The 22,453-nt window shown below is 40.6% G+C and overlaps 1 protein-coding gene across 1 annotated transcript in view; it reads left to right on the top strand.

The window, feature by feature from the left end:
- Positions 1–22,453, top strand: part of cntn3b (contactin 3b) — a 59,599-nt gene that overhangs the window by 32,794 nt on the left and 4,352 nt on the right. Inside the window, exons 7-22 of the mRNA XM_023261309.3 lie at positions 995–1,097; positions 1,442–1,626; positions 2,037–2,173; positions 3,664–3,793; positions 4,413–4,563; positions 7,227–7,354; positions 10,102–10,277; positions 13,845–13,962; positions 14,880–15,038; positions 15,178–15,327; positions 16,737–16,807; positions 17,206–17,440; positions 17,868–17,977; positions 19,203–19,389; positions 21,802–21,914; positions 22,023–22,188. Coding sequence (XP_023117077.2) covers positions 995–1,097; positions 1,442–1,626; positions 2,037–2,173; positions 3,664–3,793; positions 4,413–4,563; positions 7,227–7,354; positions 10,102–10,277; positions 13,845–13,962; positions 14,880–15,038; positions 15,178–15,327; positions 16,737–16,807; positions 17,206–17,440; positions 17,868–17,977; positions 19,203–19,389; positions 21,802–21,914; positions 22,023–22,188 — 2,319 coding nt within the window. The remainder of the gene's footprint in view (positions 1–994; positions 1,098–1,441; positions 1,627–2,036; positions 2,174–3,663; positions 3,794–4,412; positions 4,564–7,226; positions 7,355–10,101; positions 10,278–13,844; positions 13,963–14,879; positions 15,039–15,177; positions 15,328–16,736; positions 16,808–17,205; positions 17,441–17,867; positions 17,978–19,202; positions 19,390–21,801; positions 21,915–22,022; positions 22,189–22,453) is intronic.

Genomic DNA, 22,453 nt, shown 5'->3' on the forward strand with positions numbered 1-22,453 from the left:
TTTTAGCATGTTAACCAGATGACAGCTGAGAATGCTTTCTTTGTTTTTTTTGGTCAAGTCAAAGAATGAATATTAATTAGCTACAAATGAGTAAATTTACTGGCAACAGTCAACCTTATGACCAATAAAATCCGCTGTTTCTGGCTTAGCTTTTCACTTGGGACAGCTTCTAAAGTCATACAGAGTATTGGTGATTTGAAAAATTGGTCTGCTTTAAATTACAGTTTTGACATAAAAACAGTTTATTGCTCAGGCGTGTGTGTTACAGTAGAAGAGCATTATTGTTCACCCAGTGCGTAGGATCTGCTTCACATTCGTATGTGCAACTTTTGGGTTCATCAGCTTGTGAAAAATTCCACTTTACTGGTGTATATCTCCTCCTGTGGGGCCAAGTTCATTAATGATTTATTAAATTTTGTAGACTTTGCCTGCTTTGATTAGAAAATGAGAAACCCACCACTTTTTATAAATGGATTGCCCGTACTTATGTCAAATTAACAACACAATTGTTTTGACTGCTATTTCGCTAAGCTTTGCTGAGTTGGCTTCTAGGCTGTATGATGTTCACACTTGTCACAGCCTTTTCTGACTTTCCATCTAAATACATGCACCGAATTAGCTCTTGCATTCACACTGTGGGGTTGTAATTGCTGATAGTAAAGGGCATGCTAGTATCTCTGCAAAGAAGTCTTTGACCCGTCCTAGTGATGTGAATATAAATAAAGTCATAAATGAAGTCACATTGCCAAATGTGATAAATCTCCACCAAGTCGGTCTTTTCCCTGATGTGTTCTCTGAATCTTTTATAACCTGCCTCTGATTTCTTTTCCTCTTTACAAGCCCTTCACTGGTCACATTTGCTCTATTTGTATAAAGACTTTTGTGTTGGCTTTCCCACTGTACTACCACGCTCGCTCTGATCCAATGTGAGTTTAATGTCTGCTGTTAATCATTGATGTAAAAAGCTTGTCATCTATTGTCTCCCTTTTTGCAGGAGTAATGGGCGAATATGAACCCAAAATAGAAGTTCATTTTCCTGATTCGGTTCCAGCTGCAAAAGAATCAGTAGTGAAACTAGAATGCTTCGCTCTGGGAAAGTAAGTCAGCCTCATTGTGTGTGTGTGTGGCATAGCATAAGCTGTAGACTCATGCATGCATGAATTAGTGCTACTCAAGATGATTTAAGAATGCACGAGCGTAACATTACTCATTCTCAGATTCATCAATCCATGGGAGAGCAGGGGCCAGCATGAGAAGACAAAGGAGCAGGAATCAAAGTTCTTTTAAGAGCATCTGAAATCTGAGCAATCACAGTTTGATTTGTAGGGAACAATAATTCACAAGGCTTTTGCTTCAACAACTTTCCATCTGTGCTTAATCGCACTTTGATCACAGCGACTGACAGTTGCAATCCTGGGAACTCTTTGTTCCTCTTTTGCAGCCCTGTCCCAGAAATAAGCTGGAGGAGAACCAGCGGCGTCCCTTTCCCCAGCAAAGTCAAAACGAAGAATTCAAACGCCATCCTTGAAATCCCTAATTTCCAGCAGGAAGACGCGGGGACGTATGAATGCATGGCGGAGAATCGGCGAGGCAAAAACGCAGCGCGGGGTCGTATTTCATTCCATGGTAAGAGAGCTGTTTCAAATTGAATGACAGTGGAAGCAGGGAGAGGCAGGGATGAATGTAACAGATATCCACACTTATATAGGAAACATGCATCTGACCAGCAGCTTGAATCCCATTTGTTTGACAGAGAAATTGCTTGTCTACAACATGTTTGGCTTAATTTTGTCATGAAATCTCAGAAAAAGCTGATGGAAGCTGGTAGAAGTGGAAAATGAACACTGAATTCCACTCAAATCTGTTTACTACCATGTATGTCTCACTGTGCTGATAATCCACTTGTTGGGTTTAAACTTTGATGCAAGTTTGAACTTTAATGCAAGGCTGCTTCTACGGATGCCACTATTTACTAATCCAGTGCTACCATAATTAAAGCACATGTTTGAAAAGCTAATCCTTTCATTTATTCATAGCTAAACCTCACTGGCTCCAGACAATAACGGACACAGCTCTGTCCATAGAGGAAAACCTCTTCTGGGAGTGTAAGGCCAACGGAAAGCCGAAACCTTCCTACAGCTGGCTGAAGAATGGAGAACAAGTGATGGCTGAGGTATGGAGATCTGATTTCTTTTGGCGATGCCGACAAACTATCACATCTGATCCCACAGACCTTAGTATAATCTGCATTCAGCTCATACTGTGATTGGACCCAAATACAACATTAATCTTAAGCATGTTTTTGGGTCATCTGTCTGTACATGTCAGTATGTCCCATTCTTGAGGGAATTTCTTCAAATTTGGCACAAATCTTCGCCTGGATGAACTGATTAGATAGCCACGGCTCAAGAACCGATACATTAATTATGACAAAACTCCACATAAATGACTCATAGGATAAAATGATGAGATAATGGCATTTTATATCCAAAAGGTCGAGGGTTAACAGCACGGTGACATCATAGTGTTCGGAAAAAACACATTACTCAACGCCATAACTCAGGAACAGACGGAGAAAAGGATGTCAACTGGAACTTGACTGGTTGGCTGAGGCATTACAAAATTAATTCAATTCAATTTTATTTATATAGCGCAAATTCACAACATGTGTGATCTCACGGCGCTTAGCATAGTAAGGTACAGACCTTACGAATTATAAGCAGAGAACAGAAAACCCAACAGTGCAAAGCTGCCTTTGAATTCTCTATGAGCGATGGTGGGAAGGAACCAAAAAAAACACCTGGAATTGGTAAAGGGGGGAAAGAAACCTCTGACAGAACCAGGCTCAGGGAAGGCGGCCATCTGCCTCGACCGGTTGGGTGTGAGTGGGGATCATTAGGCAGTAACTCCAGCTAAATCTTTGTAGTAGTTTATTGCACCAAATAAACTACTGCGACTCCTGAAAGCCTGAAGGAAGCTGCAACTTAGGTGACCTTTGACTTGATAGATGGACTTTTTTTCTTAAGGAAGCAGCCATACTGTACAGGTGTGGTCTGGTTGATTCAATCGCATTCTGTTCACAGCGGATTGTAAATGCATATGCGCCTTCCCAGCATGTATTTTGACCTCATTTGCACCCAATATTAACATGCAGTCTCATGTGTTATCCTTTATCTCTTGGGATCTGAATGCAATTGTATCAACCAGACTGCATTTGGAGGTGGTCTGGCATCATGATGGGATTTCAGCCAGATGTAAATGCAGTCCTCACAGCGTCAGCATACACCCAGCTAACGTGTAATTGGTACATTGGCAGTTCTAGGCTGACAATTTTATTGGGTTGATAATCATTCATCATCACCTGAGCTGTCATTATAGTTTTTCCAACTGAGCGACCACAGAAAATGAATGATGTTTTAATACACTGTTTGTGCTCTTCATAGCTGTGTGTATCTAAGACGCAGGTTAACTGTTTTCACTGCCTCTTCATCAATTCCCAGCTGAACATACATGGAATGACACGAGGCTCTGTGGCTTTTTTCTTTTCCTGCACTCCTGCTGTCCTCCTCCCTTCGCGGTGCACCAGTAATTGCTGCTGTGCCTTTGGACATAATAGGCTGGCCTTGCAATGGATATGCAGAACTGTTTCTCTTTCCTCCGCAGGGCCGGGTACAAATCGAAAACGGGGCCCTCTCTATAGCTGCATTAAATCTGTCAGATTCTGGGATGTATCAGTGTGTGGCTGAAAACAAACATGGCATTATTTATTCCAGTGCCCAACTAATGGTGTTAGGTAAGATTGCCTCCCTCCTTTTTCTTTTATCCTGCTTATCTGTCTGTGTGTTTGATCATCTCCTAAGATAAAAAAAACCCAGCAGCCCACTGTAATGTGGCTCAGCAATCAGTCTGCACACTCATTTGATGTCACCAAAAATATGAATCTGATAGAGTGTCTCATTTCACTTTCACTCGCTTCATCTATTGATCTGGATACTACAAGCACATTGCTTTGTGGCATTGTGCATGCTTTCTCGTGTAGACGGGGTATTGATTTATTTGCAAAGCTTTGATGACTTCCATCTGAGTGGCTCGATGAGAAATTCAATTCTCTCTTGATACATGTGATGACACTTGAAGGTCCTAATGATGGCTACAAAAAGTGATGATGAGTACAGACCGTGGCTGCTGGCAGGAGATATGACATGGCTGGATGCAATGTACGTCTAAGTGTGTAGTCCGAGGGTGGGGCAACCAGTCGGTCCATAGCCTTGAGTACAATAGGCCTTTGTGCTGAGTTTGTGCTGATATATCAAGCTAAAGAAGAGCTGATCTCAAGACAGCAAAGCTGATCCGCAAAGGTTTAGGCTTCCTATACTTATTATTAAACTTGTGCTTTTCTCCCTTTCACACAGCTTCACCTCCTAGTTTCTCCAAAAGTCCGTTAAGGGCCTTGCTAAAAGCTCGCTCAGGCAGCGAAGTCACTCTCGAATGCAAGCCTCAGGCCTCACCCCCAGCAATTAGCCTGTGGAAGAAAGGGAATGAGATCCTGCAGAGAACTGAAAGGTAGGATAAAAGTTTAAGTGCATATTCTTAGCAGCTTTCATTCACATTCACTGCAAGCTGACTTGTTTGAATAGCGAATTTGGCATTTGTGCACGTGCATAGAAAGAAAGGCTAATGAGGGAGAATAAAAGCACAGTACCCACCAGGAAAATTACACATAGCTAATATACCCTTGTGTGCAAATAGCTTGGTGTGAGGGATGAAGATGCTAGGTGGTCGCATCAACACTGCATGCTTTAAATATTTAAGATAAAAGATTAGCAAATGGAGTTCCTGCTGGAGATAAAGTCTTTTTAAAAGAGGAGGGAATTCGAAAGTAAAACTGAAGCTTTTGCATCTGTGATTATCTACTTAATCATGAAACACAGATACAAGAGTTTGACTGATGCAATCACGGAAACTACAGAGACGAAAGCCTTGCTGGAGAGCGGAGAGCATAGAATCTCACTAGAGTAGAAACTGTGCACACTGACATAATGGAAACAATGAGCAAACATCAAGCACCGCTTTCAGCAGCGTAAAGTGGTGCTAAATGTAGTTTGTTGTCCTTCCCTGTCTGATTTCTTATTGAATGAACCAGAATATTTTTCTAAAAGCTAAAAAGGTGGAGAGGCGCAAAGCACATGACACATTTGACTTTTCATCATACCGATTGGCGGGAGAAGAGAAGCTTAGATGGTGACTAAACCCTACTGCAAGTCAGCGCGTGCACAATTCATACCACGCAAACGTACAACAGGCATGACAAACTGAATGAGAACAACTCCAATACAGGCATGCCAGCATACTGAAGCTGTTTGAATCACTCCCATGCTGCTTATTGAAAAGGGGGTCTGAAAAAGAACAATATGACCAAAGCGTGTTGTCGAGACATCGCCGAGGCTCTTTAGTTGGCTCCAGACGGAGAAGCTAGATCTGTAGCTGCAGAAAATTGGTCGAATTCCCAACTCGACTGACATTTAGCACACTGTATGTGAAGCCCACGTACTCTTTCAAGGTGAACAAGACGAGATGTATGCAGACACCGGAGGGGAAATGTTTACTCGTATATGCAGTCATGCTGTAAATTGGAGCAGTGTTCAGAAAATGAATTTTGCAACCATTTTGTCACTAAATATCACATCAGGTAAAGTTGGTTTCATCTTCCTGGTGTCTATCCAGGCGTATAGTTGTGGCTTAATTTGCACATATTTTGAAAGATCTATCTCTTAAATATATATCTACATTCCGCCTTCACAACCTCTGATACCCTACAGAACACACTGATGTTAGTTTATTGGTTGTATTTTTATCAAGCTTCTATCAAGCCACAATTTAACTTCATTGCGCTGACATTTAAAACAAGCACATGTAGCTACTGAATGAAACAAAAAAATCCTGTGACAAAGGAAAAGTGGGATTCATTAGCTACAGAACACCCCCAGCTGAAGACACATTGAGGTTTAACTTCTATACTTGTACTTGTTCAGGTGCAAGTTGCTCCAACAGTTCCATTAATTAAGACTTTCAATTCAATTCAATTCAATTCAATTTTATTTATATAGCGCCAATTACAGTCAAATTGTCTCGAGACGCTTTACAGAACCCATATGCCTGACCCCCAGAGCAAGCCAAAAGGCGACAGTGGCAAGGAAAACACCCTTTTAACAGGGAAAAAAACCTCGAGCAGAACCCGGCTCTAATGTGGGGGGACCCATCTGCCTGCTGGCCGGGCGGGTTGAGAGGGACAGAAGAAGTAGAGAGGTAGAGATAGAGGGGTAGAGGTAGAGATAGAGGGATACAGATAGAGGGGTAGAGATAGAGAGGTGGGGGGGTGGGACACAAGGACCATAAAACACAGCCACACATCTGAAGCATCCAGCATCCAGCTCTGGGACCAGGGACACTCGGAGAAAGGACACACTTTCTCATTAGCATTTAGCATTATCAGGTAATTGTCACGTAATGACCTCAGCAGTTGCTTTTTCGGAAAAATTGCATCATCCCACTCTTCAAGTGACCCAAACCAAAGATGGCAACAATACAGCAAACGGCGTTATTCACTGAAATCTTTTTAAGTCTTTAATCTTGCTTGTGTATTTAATTTATAGGACTTTCTGATGAATTTCTGTGAACCTTTTTACCTGTGCAGCACTGTGTTATATTACATCTAGCAGGCAGAACTGTTGTATATTGGTCTTTTATTAAATATCTATCCAGTCAGTGACCTCTCTGCATGATAGAGGTTCCTCGCTGACCTTAGCAACATAAAGCCTTTAAAGCACATTTATTTATTCAGAAAGCTATTCAGGGATGCTCTTTGTAAAATATTTCTTCATTTAGTAATGTGGCCCAGAGTTTAGCCCACCACTGAGTCAGGGTGATGGGTCAGCCTGCCTGCTGCTAACCCACCTTTAAGAATTTCATTTTTCTGGGATTTACTGGAGAGCTTTAAAGTACCATCAGGGTCAAAGTACTTTCTCAATAGCTTTTCTATTTTGACAAGAATATAGTGCACCATAGTGTAACCATAGAGAAAATTTGTTACCTGAAGACCGATAATAAAAGAAGCCACATGTGAATATATTGAATATCAGCACAAAATTTTGGAAGCAACAGAGAACTGAGCAGAGCTGTACACTCTCAACTTTAGTCAGTATAATGAAAAAAGCTGTTTCTTTCAGGATTACTTTGTTTCCGAATGGAACATTAAAGATCGCCAACGTAACCAAGCGGGATGCGGCTAGCTACACGTGCATCGCTAAGAATCAGTTTGGGACTGCAAGCACAACTGGGAAGCTGCTTATCACTGGTAAGTCCTGGTTTTGTCAATCAACAACTGCTCAAACAGCAAATCACCTTCAGTTAATTACCTTTACTATGCCCTGCCTCTACTTTGTTGATATTACACTATCTCTGACAAGATCTTCACTAAAGAACTGCTTGCACACAGTTGTCAGTGATAATAATGAAGAGTTGTCTCTTAAGAGTTGCTGTAATTTTTGGGGCGAAAAATGGTTTGCTGATTTCAAACAGAATAAGACAAAAGCAGCTTCTCCTCTTTAACTGGTAGACTTTGACAGCTGCTATGAGATTTCAGCTTGCTAACAAGAATTATCTCAAGGGTCATACAGGAAAAAAAACATTTACTTTCTCATTGAGACTTCAATGAGACGGTTGTTACTATATTCTGTGAGAATGTGGTTTTGATGGTGTTGGACAATGTAGGTGATCGTGTTTGAAACACTGCAAACATCAAAAAAATCCTTCATTAAATGTTCTTGTTGCCATTCTTAACATTTTGCCTTAGAGATTCTTGTAACTACATCAATGCCAGGTGTCAAGTGCGGTGCACTCAGATTACCTTGATACATCTGCCATTGATTATGTTTAATGCTAAAACTGAGGGACACAGTTATTCAGAATCTGAATGTATAAATGATATTGCACAATAGCAGCATTTGCAAAGCTGATGCACGCAAGTGGAAAAAATTGTAGTTATCATGGGAATAAAGCAATCTATAAAAGCTGAGGAATTAGCACCAATTATACTTTAACTTTACACCACAACTGTAGCTTGCCTTGTTTTGTTGTGCTAAACTCTGATTTTCGTGGGTTTAAATGGTGCTGCCCACTATGACTGCAATATATTCTAAAGATAAGCTGCTACTGTATATTGATTGTATTGTATGACAATATATAACACCATGATTAGCTCTGTATTACCAATACATGGACGGATATGATGACCACCAGCATGGTTCACACATTGCCTTTAGATGCATTCAAGTGTTGTAAATGGACAACTTTTACTATTGTTAACAGTGCAGGTGTTAACCTTCTGTCTCTTTTCTTTCCTTGATATCTCAGTGGCATATTTTGAAGGTCAACAGCTGCTGAAGAGTCTGTCATCAAAAATGAACATAAAAAGTATTGTAAAAATGAGAGATTTGAATCTCAATAATTAAAGGTGTATTGACTTTTACTGTGGTGACCTTGTAGCATGGGTCCTGTATTTTTAATATATTAAATCTAAACGGTTAGTGCTTGACTTCACATAAGTGGAAACTGTTCAACTAAGAAATAATGCAGTTATTATTAAACTCTAAAGTGATAGTCTTTTGAATCATTTGAAATTTAGGTGGTATTAGGCAGGTTTGTACTCACTTCTGTATTTAAAAAGATGCAAAACATGGAGAAATGCGGTTGGTATTTCCTGGTCGGTCAGCAGCGGGTCCTTGAAAGCCAAAATGACTTACTTATCACAGGTTTTTCAAAAATTCATGGTAATAATGAAGCAGTGGCTGCTTGCAGTACCTTCAAATTTTGCATGCAGACAACAGCATGGCACTGAGCCACTCTTCTAACTCTTGGCAAGAGAAGACATGCATTTCCTTTAAATATTCATTTGATCGCTACATACATAATACCATTCTAATCCAGTGACCTAATAATGCATAAAGGAGACTAAGTTCTGAGCAGTTAATATGTAGATGACATGAAGAAGCAGTATTGCATTTGTATTGTGTGATAAAATGTGATCAAAGAAATGCATAATTTACAAGAAATACAATATTTGGGTTTTGAAACAGCTTTTATACCATGTTACTGCACAGAATAATGTCATATCCTGTATAGAGGGAACTACTGATATGCTAAATCTTTGCTTATAGTGCTAGATTACTACTTAGGTAATTCCCTTGTTGGCCAGTCATGTTAAAGTATGCTTACAATTTAGTTATTCTAATGTTGTTGTAGTATTGCTACCACCATATGCACAAAGTTTTGGGATGTGAGGAAATCCAGAGCCTGACAGTTTAACAAATGGCCCGTTTCCTTGCTGTTGTCCAAAGAAAAGGTCAACCATTTCTTGTCAATCTCTGACTTGACAGTACACTACTTTTTTTTGTTTTTGTTTTTGTTTTTGTTTTATTTTACATTCAAGTTATGTTGCATACGTAATGTTTACAGCCGAGGTCATCGTCAGATTAATTTGGCTGGTATGCATTATGCAAAACAGCATTAAGACAAGCAACAAATATTATCCTTGATTTAGTTAAAGGTCATTATTTGTGAGCGCAGTGACATAACACGTTCATGTAGTCCCCCGGTTTAATCTGTTGTGTGTGTAGCCACCTAACTTATTTTTCTCATTAGCTTCTATTCTTCTCATGCACTGACAGCTGAACCATTTAATGTCATAGAATTTAATTAGTGTGACCTTTCCTCAACATACTCCGAGGCCTCCAATCCACCACAGTCAACAGTGGGAATGTGCTCCCATCTCTGTAATCCTGTTTCAAACATTTTCCTCCAAATTGATCCCGCAACATAAAGTGCAAACCGGAGATGTCATTAAATGTTACTAATGGACAGGCTTGGAATTTAAGTGCTTATTAAAATCAGGAAGCGAACACATCCGTGGGGCGATTTAATGATGGCCGCTTGATTTAGCCGTGAATCGGAGTGAGGTGGCAGTTGCGGAGGGTCACAGCGGTGTTGGGGGTTCTGATTGCAGAGATATTGACATGCGTGTGCTGTCGTCTGTTGTCTGGCCAGATCCCACCAGAATCACCATGAGGCCCACTAACATGGAGATTATTGTTGGCGAGAGCATCGTGATACCCTGCCAGATTGCCTGCGATCCAGCTCTGGATGTCTCTTTCTCATGGGCATTCAACGGCCAGCTCATCGACTTCCAGCGAGACAGCGATCATTTTGAAAGAGTGGGTGGGGTGAGTCATCTCGAGCATTAAACTCAGATACTTTCTAGCTATTCTGGGATTAATTGGGACATACTGTGTGATGTGCAGGGGTATGCTCCACTGCCCGACTGAGGTCTTCTTAGACACCAATAATACCCAAGCAAGAGATTTATGCCGAGGCTTGTCCATTTGGAAATTTCACCGTGGTCAGTGGTGAACAGAATACCAAGAAAATGGAGATCTGTTAGGAATCAGTTACATTCGGCCATTCATATGCTGGAAAAGCCTCAGTAAATGGCACTGTCGGGTCAATAATTGAGATCCTTACCTTTTGAATTGCCTGTGTGAGCTGCCATGTGTTACACCTCTAAAAATATATTGGTGAAATGCCATTTCCGTCTTACTGAGGGTCCTCATTAATAAAGTCTTTATACTTTTCATCCCTTCAACTTCTAATTCCTGTACCTCAAGGGAGAACATTTTCTTATCATCTCCCTCTGCCATAATTGAATTTGCATACCTATTTATGAATCTTGAGCCCTGAAATAATTAAGTAATGAGCTGGCTGGCATTCACCAAGGGCAGGCCTGCCACCAGTAAATGTTCATTTGAAATCCCCATGCCTTGAAATAATGATAAGTGACGACTTTTTGTCGAATATTTGTTCCCTTTGATGAAGGGCAGAGTTAATTGTTCAGAGCTTGTCAGTTTAACACTTTAAAGAGTTTAGCGCACTCTTTTTTCTTTCCCAGATTCCAAGGTTAACAGTCTGATCAGTGCCATCCGTGTGCTACAGGTTGACACCATATCTAAACCCTCACAGAGTTTGGGACATGCCAAATTCATATCTTGACGAATGCAATTGGCAATTACTAATGACATTGAACTGTGCGTAGGCATTTAATGAGATATAGTTTTCACAGAATCTGTTTCCCCTGTCCAGAGAGATTACCAGCCCCCTTGCTCAACAGCTTCTGATGAATTAATTAACATAATTAAAGCAAATCTGCCTCATCACTTCCTTCCTGCCAAGGCAGGAGGCCTTGCGATGCATCAAGAGCTCTAAGGTTGGCCAGGTGGCGGCTGACATTGGAGCGAATCAGAAATGCTGCTTTAAAACTGTCAGGCGAAAGGAGGGGAGATGAAGGCAAGGAGGAAAGAGGAGAAAAAGAACCGGGGAGGTAGTCTCTCTATCCCATAGCGGTGCCATTCGGCTCAGCTTGGCTACATCAGGTTCCTCAGAGAGGTGGAGCTCCACGGGTGTTGGGCCCAGTTGCTGGAAGAGTGCAACTATGATCAGTAGCTGCTGGGGGTGATGAAATCAACTATGACTGCAGCGAGTGTTACCTGCTCGCCCCCAGGTGACTAGTTTCTAAAGCAGCATACCCCTTCTCACTGGCTGACATGCATTGTGACAGACCACCTCAAGAGGTGACTTTCAGAGGGTGAGCTCAAATCAGCAGCAGAAATAAGAACAAAATAATATTGTGGGAGTAAAATGTGGTGACACACTGAGATGGACTTTTTATCTTTGCATGCGTATATCATTTTAACAGATAAGATTAATGGTGTTCTATGCTTTCCTTATTGTCAGTAAATCGCACCATAAGACCAGCATCGTCCTTTGTACTCTGTGCAATAACTGCAATCTAACAGGTTCAGTAAATGTTGCACTGTGCAAGATGGGTCTAGTAGTAACTAGATTGCAATCTGTGTCGGACTGACCTGCCTAAATCTGCGCAATGCCAGTTTTTAGTCATGTCATTATGTGAAGAAGCTTCAATAATTGTTATGCACTGTGACAATTTTTATGCAAGCTGTCTTTGGTTGCCAAAACTCCAAATTCCCTGTGTATTTTAGGACGATTGTTTTGGAGTGAGGACAGAAGATTTTGCCATGTTTTTCCCACAAATTGTCACTTTTTTATTCTTCACAGACCGAAATTTGATCCATTAAAAGTATTGTGGCCAAACTCTGATACAGCTCATTTCTCTGTGCAATAGGGCTCCAGTCTGGTCCAAAAGCCATTAAAAATTGTATAATTCAATTGCACTGTTTTATTGGGTGACATGTTCCACAAGCAGAATGACACCAAGCCCTGCTATTTTGTAGTAAGTAATACACCAAATGTGTATGAAGACATGGCATATAGTCCCCAGCAGATAAACTGAGGTTGTTTTTTAACCTTCCGAACCTGAAAACCCACTCGCAGGGTTGAAAGGCATGTTTTCTTATTAAAAATTGTACAAAATTACACCATTTATTAGAGCCAGAAATTAAAACGGAAAGAATCCTTGGATTTTCAGTTTTCTAGCAGTCCTTGACATCCATGACATGGCATTCTGTTGAAGAAATTAACCAAGTCTAAGATTAAAATCATAGCATTTTATATATATATATATATATATATATATATATATATATATATATATATATATGTATATATATATATATATATATATATATATATATATATATATATATATATATATTTTATTTTTATTTTTTTATTTTTTTTTAAAATCTCATTTAGAAATTTTAATGAACATAAACTCTTCTGTAACTTGATTCTGTACATTACAAAAACACAGCCAGGAAGCCAGGAAGCAGATAGAAAAAATGTATGGAAAAAAATTTAAGTTAAATAGTTTAATATCTATAGTATGTGGACCACTATTTTTTTTTTCTGTGTTCATAACACCTGTAGGGCCTTGGGAAAATGTTTGAGACTTAGATTTAGCTTCAGATTTTCTTTTTTTCCAACGATTTCTTGCACATGACAACTTTGTTAAACTGCACACGAGAGACTTTGGCCTTCTCTCTACTTCTAGCCACAGTCATGCTGTTTCCATAGAGGTGCAGGACTTTACACAGCAAGTAAAATGTGACTGGAGTTAAAAAAATAAAAAAAAAAACGCCCACAAATAGCCTCGAGTTCAGAGGATTCAAATGTTTAGCAGAAACCCCCGGGCTACAGAATCACAGACAGAGTAGCGAAGATGATAAAAATTGAAAGGTGGACTAATGCATCATTGGTTTTGCTCGCTTCATTGCATTTATTGATACAAAAAGTATAGAATAACACCACCAACCTTACTTATTCAAAATTCTCCTTCATGCAGACACAAATAACAACTACCTATATACAAAAGATAAAGTTAACAGTATTTGCTGTAAGGTTTTTGTTGTTCTTCCTTATGGCCGCCACATGCATGCAGTGAAACAATATTTGCTCTTTACACCGGGAGTTCTGCACATATCTTGCTTCAGCTTGTGTAATTAGAGAATAATTAGGATTGCTTTGCCAATTAGCTAAACTATGTTTGTTTTGTGTGTCCTGTGTGCAGCTGGTAGCTGTGTGCAGGGGGTTGGGGGGCTGGTTGGTCGGGTAGCGCCTGAAGGACAGCCAATAGCTTATTTGTGCAGAGTACATCTGCCATGTCTGTTGTTGGTGTTTGAAGAGATGCAAAAATCAGTGGCCTGGAGATGCTGTGATTTCAGAAAGCGTTATAAATGTTAAAACATCCCACAGCCAAAAGCTGAGTGATGAAATAACACTACATCTCTTACTTAGCCTTATTCTCCTCTCTGCTGCAGAGCATATCAGGGGATCTGATGATTCGTAACATTCAACTGAGCCATGGTGGGAAGTATGTCTGTGTTATTGACACTGATGTGGAGAGCCTGTCCACCTCTGCCATATTGGTTGTCAAAGGTAAGTAGAACCAATTGATTTCAGCAGCTTGTTTGTATATGCGCATGTATAAATACCCCAGTATATGTACTGCAAAGTAATGTGGCAGTGACGCATCTGTAGAAGTATTCAAAGTGAAAGACGTTCGACAGAGTGGCGTGAAAAATCCCCGAGGCTTCCTGTAAGGATACAGAACGGGAAAGCAAAAATGAACGCTCAGTCAGAGTTATGTCAGCTTCTGTTTACGTTACATGCTGCACGTGTTGGTGAAATGTAAAAATGGAACACACATGTACAAACACACACACTGGCGTGTGCGACTGTGGGCCCAGCTGAGGTAGCTGGGTTGATATGTGCTCGGTGTATCTGGCTCAGCTTATCTCCCATGATTTACATTGGTATTCATGCCCTTAACAAACTGTAATAGCTGTCCCAGGTGCTTTGAGAAGGCAATGTTTATCACAGAAAATGACTATAATTGGTTCATTTACACATCGGCAAAATATCATGGAAACCATTTGAATAATGGAGCAGCGGAACAAACAGCGACAACATGGTAAAGCCAGAGCATGGACCAATAACAAACACTTGCTTTTGCCTTCTTTGATTCTCCTCACCCATGTCTCCTCCTCCTTATGTTAGCCTCTCTTTCTTTTCCTAATAACTGAAGCCATCCAGTTTATCTTTCCGCTGTTGGTGATTCTATGTTCATTCATCACTTTGTAGTCCCGCACATCACACACACACACACACACACACACACACACACACACACACACACTGCACGGACACACCAAGGACACAGCCCTTAATTAAAGAGAGTGTGATGGCTTTGATATGTAACAAGGTGTAGAAGTCTTTATGAGTTTGATGAGGGGAGGCTTCTTGGAATGGCTGATCACCTTGGGTTCGCCCTCCTCATTGTCTGATTGATGCAGGTCCCCCTGGTCCTCCAGACAAAGTATCAGTAGAAGAAATCACAGACAGCACGGCCCAGCTATCGTGGACTCCTGGAAGGGACAACGGAAGCCCCATCACTGGCTACATCATCCAGGCTCGAACACCTTTCACTGTTGGCTGGCAGGCTGTAGACACAGGTACCCTGGAAAACACTCCTACTGCCCTCGTGTAGTATTTATGTGGGGCCTTATGTGGGTGTTTACTTATTTATCATCCAATTTGCATCCAGATGTGTGGCAGCCAGGGTTTCTAAGGTTTTAAAATTCATTTTTTCAGTGCCCGAGGTGGTGAACGGTAACATGCTGACTGCCACGGTGGTGGGTTTGAATGCCTGGGTGGAGTACGAGTTCAGGGTAGTGGCTCGAAACACCGTCGGCCTCGGAGAGCCGAGCCCCTCCTCAGCCAAGACCAGGACGGAGGATGCCAGTATGTAGACGCAAACAATAAACCACACACATGCTTACACACTGTGCTGAAGGATTTTTGTAATAAAAATATGTCCTTCTGTGATTTCTGTCATAAATAACATTCAATTGTAACAACATATTTGTGAATATTCAGTTCTGAAAAGGTTTATTTTAATTTTCTGGTGTTTTTTTTTCATTTGTTATACATGTATGCTTATGATTTCAGCAACAGTTTTCTTGATATTCTCTTTGAGGTGGGGAAAAACACTTCATATTCAGTTAAATGTAACAATTTTCCAATTGTCTGATGAAGGTCTCCTTGAACAACAGCCACTAAGATTCTCTGTTTAATGGCAAATGTTTAGAAAAGAAAAAGATAGTTTAATGTCACATACTAACCAATGTTGCATTGTCAGAAGAGCTAAACATTTAATAAGGTTTCTAGGGCATTTCATGCTTCTGTGTGTTTTGCTTCTGCAAAGAAAGGGCATTGAAGTATATTTAATTTAAAGTTTGATAGAAAATTCAAACTGTTACACTCAAAAACGAGATCAATATGAGAGCTAACATACAGTATATGAAAGGTTTTATGATGCTAAAGAGGACTGTGTGTGTGCTTCCACTAATCAGAGCAAAATGGGGGGTCTGCAGATTTTTCAGCGATTATAAATCAATGTTGAAATGAAGTTGTAGCATGTCCTGTGTGCAGATCTAACTTGTGCAGTGTAAACACAATATTTTCTATCTAAGAGACTTGTGGCTTATGTTTGATTAGAGCTTGCAACAAAGGTTAAAATGTGACAGTATGAAGCCCTGAAATAGTTCTGAATAATAGTTAGGAGCTGTATTACTGGGCTAATGTTTGTTTTCAAGATTGGAATATACATAGCTGCAAGTTATGTGAGAACATTGTTGAAGTATGGTCAATGAGATGGCAGCAGATCTCGGCAAGAATTCTTAGGAACATCGAGGATCTCAATTCCCAGCATTCAACCCTACAAGACAAAAACCCCTCATGGGCATCAGATATGAAAGCTGCTTACTAAAGCAGGGCTCCACTTTATAAAGGATACTATGAGGACGTGCTTGAGTGCTCCTCCACCTACACTGCCGTTTTTTTGCCAACACGCTGTGGTGCACAAACAGCCGAGTGGGAATAGAAACGGAGTGGATTGAGTCAAATGTCATTTGCAAAATATTACAAATTCTGGCTCGTGGTGTGCGCACGGTGACATTTGAGCAACGGAAGTAATTCACTATTCTCTGAAATGTTTGTATGTGCACAGAGTGAGGGATTTGTGGGGTGTAAAATAGAAGACGGTATCTGCAGGAGGCAACCTCGTCGTAAGGCCACAAGTAGAGTTGAGGCTTGTCGTTGAGCTTTGTAAACTGTGTTCTAACTGCTCCCCTCTGGGCTTTACCTCTCAGTTCCTGATACAGCTCCCACTGATGTTGGAGGTGGAGGCGGCACAAAGTCTGAATTAGTGATAACATGGGAGGTAAGTCATCTGTTACATTTTACTGTTCTCTCCATCGCCAGTAATGGTTTTGCTTAATTGTGCAGAATTGAACGGACAAATTTTATGACCCACATTAGAGGGAGACACCTCGCATCTGGCTCATCCTCCAAGTGCCATTTCTCCTTTTAAAAGCAGGGACAGAGAGCACTTCTTTGGAGGAGTTTTGCACTTTAGCCACAATTAGATAGCCATGCAAGAGGAAAAGATAAGGTAAAAGGTGATTGCGGAGAGCTCTGGGTGGTGACTGCAGAGAAAAAGGGGGCTGCATCTGTTTCCAGATGCCCTTGTCAAGGTGCAGCGCAGCGCAGAGACGGGCCTGTCTGTTTCTTTGTCTGTATGCGTTTTAATATCACTATAGTTTTGTGTTTTGCTCCCAGCCTGTGTCCGAGGAACTGCAGAACGGTGAAGGCTTCGGGTACATCATCGCCTTCAGGCCTGTCGGCACGGTTACGTGGACGAGGGCGGTTATCTCCACACCCGGCGTGGCGCGTTACGTCTTTCGCAACGACACCATCCCACCGTTCTCGCCTTTTGACGTCAAAGTGGGAGCCTACAACAACCGGGGGCAGGGTCCCTTCAGCTCCATAGCCACCGTGTACTCAGCTGAGGAAGGTACAGTACAGACTTCACAGCCCAGCGGCGGAAAGCGATGCTTAAATAAGCTATAATCTTTCTCCTTACGACTATGACCTTGAATAGTAATGATGAAATGAGTTTTTTTTCCAGTGCTGTTATTTCCCTCCCCTCTCAAGCTGGGAATGTCAACTTGATATTAGTTATCGTGCTGGTAGATTACAGGAAATCCTAGCAGACACTTACCACACCGCGCTGTCAGGGAGGTATCCTGTTAATTGAATTTGCTGGGCAGATAGTCTTCCCTTATGTCAGTCACAGATCCCATTAAAAGAGAGCGGGGGAAATAGCTTTTCAGTGAAACTACAGGTCTATTCTGTGCCTTACCTCTTACTGCTATTAGTGTGTGTGATGGTGTTGGATGAGTCTGTAGGATTCTCACCACATTTCTGCTCTACTTCTGCAGTCCCCAGTGTGGCTCCTAAGAGGGTTAGAGCTAGAAGTGTGTCTGCAGCAAAAATTGAAGTGATCTGGGAAGCTCTCCCTGCCATCCCCGAAAGAGTGCTTGGATATGAGGTATGATTCACTGTAAAATCATTCTTTTTTTTCCAAATAACATAATTGAGCCTTTTCTTGTGGCTTGTTTATGTGCTCGTAACCGTTCTTTTGTTGTTCTTTAAATTAGTTTTACTCGAATATCCTACTATGTGTTCTCAGGTATCGCTACTGCAGAGATAATATTAAATGACCGTGAATGCTTTGGCACCCCAACAGCAAACCCACAGGAGGAAAATAAAATCCCTCATCTTTTTCAAGAATGCAAAGAGGGCTTTGCTGTTTTTAGTTCCCCCCAGTGCTCTTTCAGTATCTGTCACCTCTGGCTCCTGGCACTAACCAAGCTCTGCAGTTGCCATAGCAGTGGCCACATTGTCCTTTCAGAACACAGCTCATTTCTCCAAACGCCGTCCTGAAGTGGATTTAGGCTGTTGAATCTCAACAGGCCACCAACAGTATGGAAGCAGAGCCGTGTGTCAGCACATGTGTGGTAATTAGATGTCGTTAGGATTGCAAATGTAGACCAGTTTCAGATTCATGTAATACTGTTGAAAAGATTATATTACTGTAAACTCAATTCTGGTGCTTATACACAGTTTTAATTGATAACAAATTGGAAATATAATAATTTATGGGCGCTGGAAAAGCAGAAGTATCCCTGAGGGCAGACTTCACATTTCACTTTAATTATTAATTGACTTAACTCTTATGTCTCTTAATACCAGACGCATGAATATTGAAGATGACCCAAAGCAAGCAGCAAATTAGACAGTTTGCTTTATCAAATACAGCTTCACCTGCACCCATAACTGTCAGCCAATGGCCTGAAGTGAATTAAATTCTGCATCTTGTTTTGCAGAGCAGAGAACCCAGCTTTGAGGTGGAAAGTATTTTGAAGTATTTGTGAGATTTATGCATATTTTTTCACTTTTAATATCCAGTTGCTTTAGACAAAAAAATATCTGAGGTTGAAATTTTTCTTCCTGGGTCAGTTATCATATGACCCACTAATGCTCTGTTTATAAGACCAGCATGGCTCACAGGATGTGCATCAGTAATTGAGACTCCTCTAGTGAAAAATTTATTACTCACCATCTCTCTCCCCGCCCCCAGCTCCTTTTTTTGTAATACAAACAGCATTTCATGATGGAATATGAATTTCAGTAATGCAGTGAGATGCTCCACTAGGATCTCTGCAGTTTTGATTCTTTTTTTCTTATTTCTTTTTGTGTCCTCCTTCTGCCAGGTCGTGTACTGGGAAGACGACACCAAGCCCGACACCGTTGGCAAAGTGCGCATATCTGGAAACTCCACGCAGGTTAACATCACAGGGCTAAAAGCAAACACAGTATACTACCTGTCTGTGGCAGCTTTCAATACAGCTGGCCCCGGGCCGCAGTCAGCGCCCATCAACAACACCACAAAGAAACCACGTGAGTCCGTCCCCGGAGGGCCATTGAAATCATTTCTAAATGGAAACTCATTCATGAAGCCTGTCAGATGATGTCGTACTGTCCTCAACATGATAGGCGTAACATTCCTTCAGCTTTGTTGGATGCGCTTAGAAAAAGTCAATCTGACAAGAGAGCTTTCCATTTTCAAAGCGGGAGGTCTAGTGCTCACTGTGTTACACCTGCAGTGAATCCTGGAAGTCTTTAAGGTGTCCTTGAAGATGAAGGAATGCTTTCAGGCACAACACACGCGAGGGGAAGAGGTGCATTACTGAATTTTTTAAAAAAAATGTATTTATTCAAGTGTAGCAGTTCAAACACAACTGGAACAATGATATTAAAAATTAAAATTAAATAATAATTAATTATATCACTCACAAAATAGTGTTCACCCGTCAGTAGGCACAGTCATGGGCTTATAATGTAATTCTTTGTCCAAACTGGAACATAGTAGAGCATGATAAAATACAACAAGTTTCCTTTGGCACTTTTTGTAAAGCATTTAATTGTTTACATACTTCTTTTCCTTGTACCCTTAAGAGAATAAATTGTAGTTGCTAGACTGGGAATACTAGTCGCTAGAACTACCAGAAGTTAGAACAAAAACCCACAATTCTTTGCAACAGCCATTCTGAAAACGAGAGCAGAGATATAAATACATAAAATCAGTTTAAACGGAAAAATAGACTAAAAATGTGTACATTACAGTCAGTTCTTACTTTCATCATGATCATTTTAGTATCGTCTTGTTTTGTTCTTGTGAATTTTGAATAATCATGCTTTTGAGCTCCTCTGGTCATCATGTCACATGTGCATAAATGCACTAATGGTGTGCATTCTTCTGAATTTCATACACTATGTGCATATGTTGTTTCCTGTAAATCCATTTTCTCATTACATTTATCTCTTTATGATAGCTTTTTCATGTGGTTGAGAGGTATTGTTTCTAGTATTTCTTTTTATTTTGTACACACTTTGTGTGACATTGCATATATCTGTATGAAAAGGTCTGGACACAGGCAAAAATACATATTTTCAAGAAATAAAAATTTTAACAACATTTTATTCAATAGGATTATTAACAAATAACATCTTCAATATGATTTCCATCATTTGTGATGCAAAAGGTGATGCACTTTGCAAGATTCACGTGAACTTGATGCAATAAATACATATTGCCGTCAATTTTAGCACATTCACTCTTTATGCATTCAACCAATTTCCTGGGTGTCCAGACTTTAGGGACACCCTGTATATGTAAGTGTCATTGATTGATTGATTGGTTGATGGATTTCATCAAAGTCTGTGAGAAAATACCCCTTTGTCTCCCTTGAGCTGTTAGTTCTGTAGCAGTTTCCCTAACAAATATGTGGTTCCTAAATTCTACATTGCTAGTTTCAAATCTTTTCAATACAGAATTATGCTCATTTTGTAAATTATGGTGCAGTTTAGAATAAAATATCCATATAAGCCACCTTGTGATTGAGAGGTTACTACCGAATGACCATGACTAGGTTCTCTAGTCATATCCACCACTCACCTGTTACATCCAGTTCCAAAAGACCAATATGGCAACAGTCAAAGCCAAACTTGAACCTTCACAACAGTACTTTATAAACCAGTCAGTGATGTCATGGTTGCTATGTCCATCTTTTATACACATGTCTATGGTCTGTAGCCCAGGGATGCTTGTTGCTAGCCGAAGGATTGTAATCGCTAGTGACAATTGTCACTACCTAATGTGAGTCAGACACACACAAGTGTAAATGGTTTGCGGCATATAGGAGCTGCCATCTGCACACATGAACACAAACACAGACTTCTGACGCTCTGTGTCCATGCTATGAAGATATTATTGGAGCAAATGAGAGCCTGTGACAGTGGAAGTTGTGCAGTTGTAGAAATTAGTCACATGTGTATCGGTAAACAGTTGTAACACCTTCTACAGGTGTGAAACTCTCATTTATTGAATTCACATACTGTTTTGTAGATGTACAGATTGATCTTTGATACATGTGTATGAATGTGTTTTGCACCATATTCAGTGCAGGTTCTGTAACAAAACTGTGTGCATATGAGTTTCTTAATTTGTGATTCGTCCAACTGTTGTGTTGACTTTGTGGAGTTTGCAACTCCTGGACGTTTCATTCTGTGACTTCAAATTTACTTACACGCATGTATGACTATTTTTTACAACTACAAATTGAGCTCCAGGGCCACCGTAGAATTCACTATGTCTTAATTAGTGCAGGTGTGCTGCTGAAGTCCCAATGTATTAGTTTTCTGTATAAACCAGGAAATTGCAAATTCTTCTACATACAAACAATCTTTCAGAAAGACATCCCCAGTAACTAGAGTATCCTGTATATGTGTACCTCTAATTTCTTTTTCTAGCTCCAGATCGGGCTCCGCTCAACATACAATGGACCATGATTGGCTCCACACTCACGCTGCACTGGGACCCCGTTGTAGCCATGGAGACAGAGTCAAAGGTCACTGGGTATTTGGTAAGTCCCAGTTCTGTGCAAAGCTCTGATTTATCTTCAGAAGTTCAGAAGCAAGAATGATGGTTTTTTGCATTATTGATTTTTCTGCATCACCCTCTCCTGCCTCAGGTCCTGTTGAAGAGACATCACTACAATGACATCAACACTATCTTGACCAACAAAACCACAGCTGAGCTCACCCTCTCAGCCAGCGACAACTATCTAATTCAGATCAAGGCCGTGAGTGAGGGCGGTGAAGGTGTGGGCAGTGAGCCTATCCACATTCATAAATTAAGTGAGTTTAATGTTGTCTTTGTGTTATTTCCCTTCTGACCACTCACAAAGCTTAAGCGAAGGTTTAATAATTTAGTGAAGATTGTTTAAATTTTGCGTCATTGCATCCCTTTCCAACCATGTGTAATAGACTTATTTTGAGTGCGACAAAAGCGACCTTTTTAGAAATGCGTGCGTGGTGTCATCCATCTCTGCCATTGGGTTATTATTCCTTGTTGACTGGCTGCACAGCACTGCAGCATATAAAGCAGTTCTGTGCTCCCATC

This window comes from Amphiprion ocellaris, chromosome 5 (genome assembly GCF_022539595.1).
Source record: "Amphiprion ocellaris isolate individual 3 ecotype Okinawa chromosome 5, ASM2253959v1, whole genome shotgun sequence".
In the NCBI taxonomy this organism is placed as follows: domain Eukaryota; kingdom Metazoa; phylum Chordata; class Actinopteri; family Pomacentridae; genus Amphiprion; species Amphiprion ocellaris.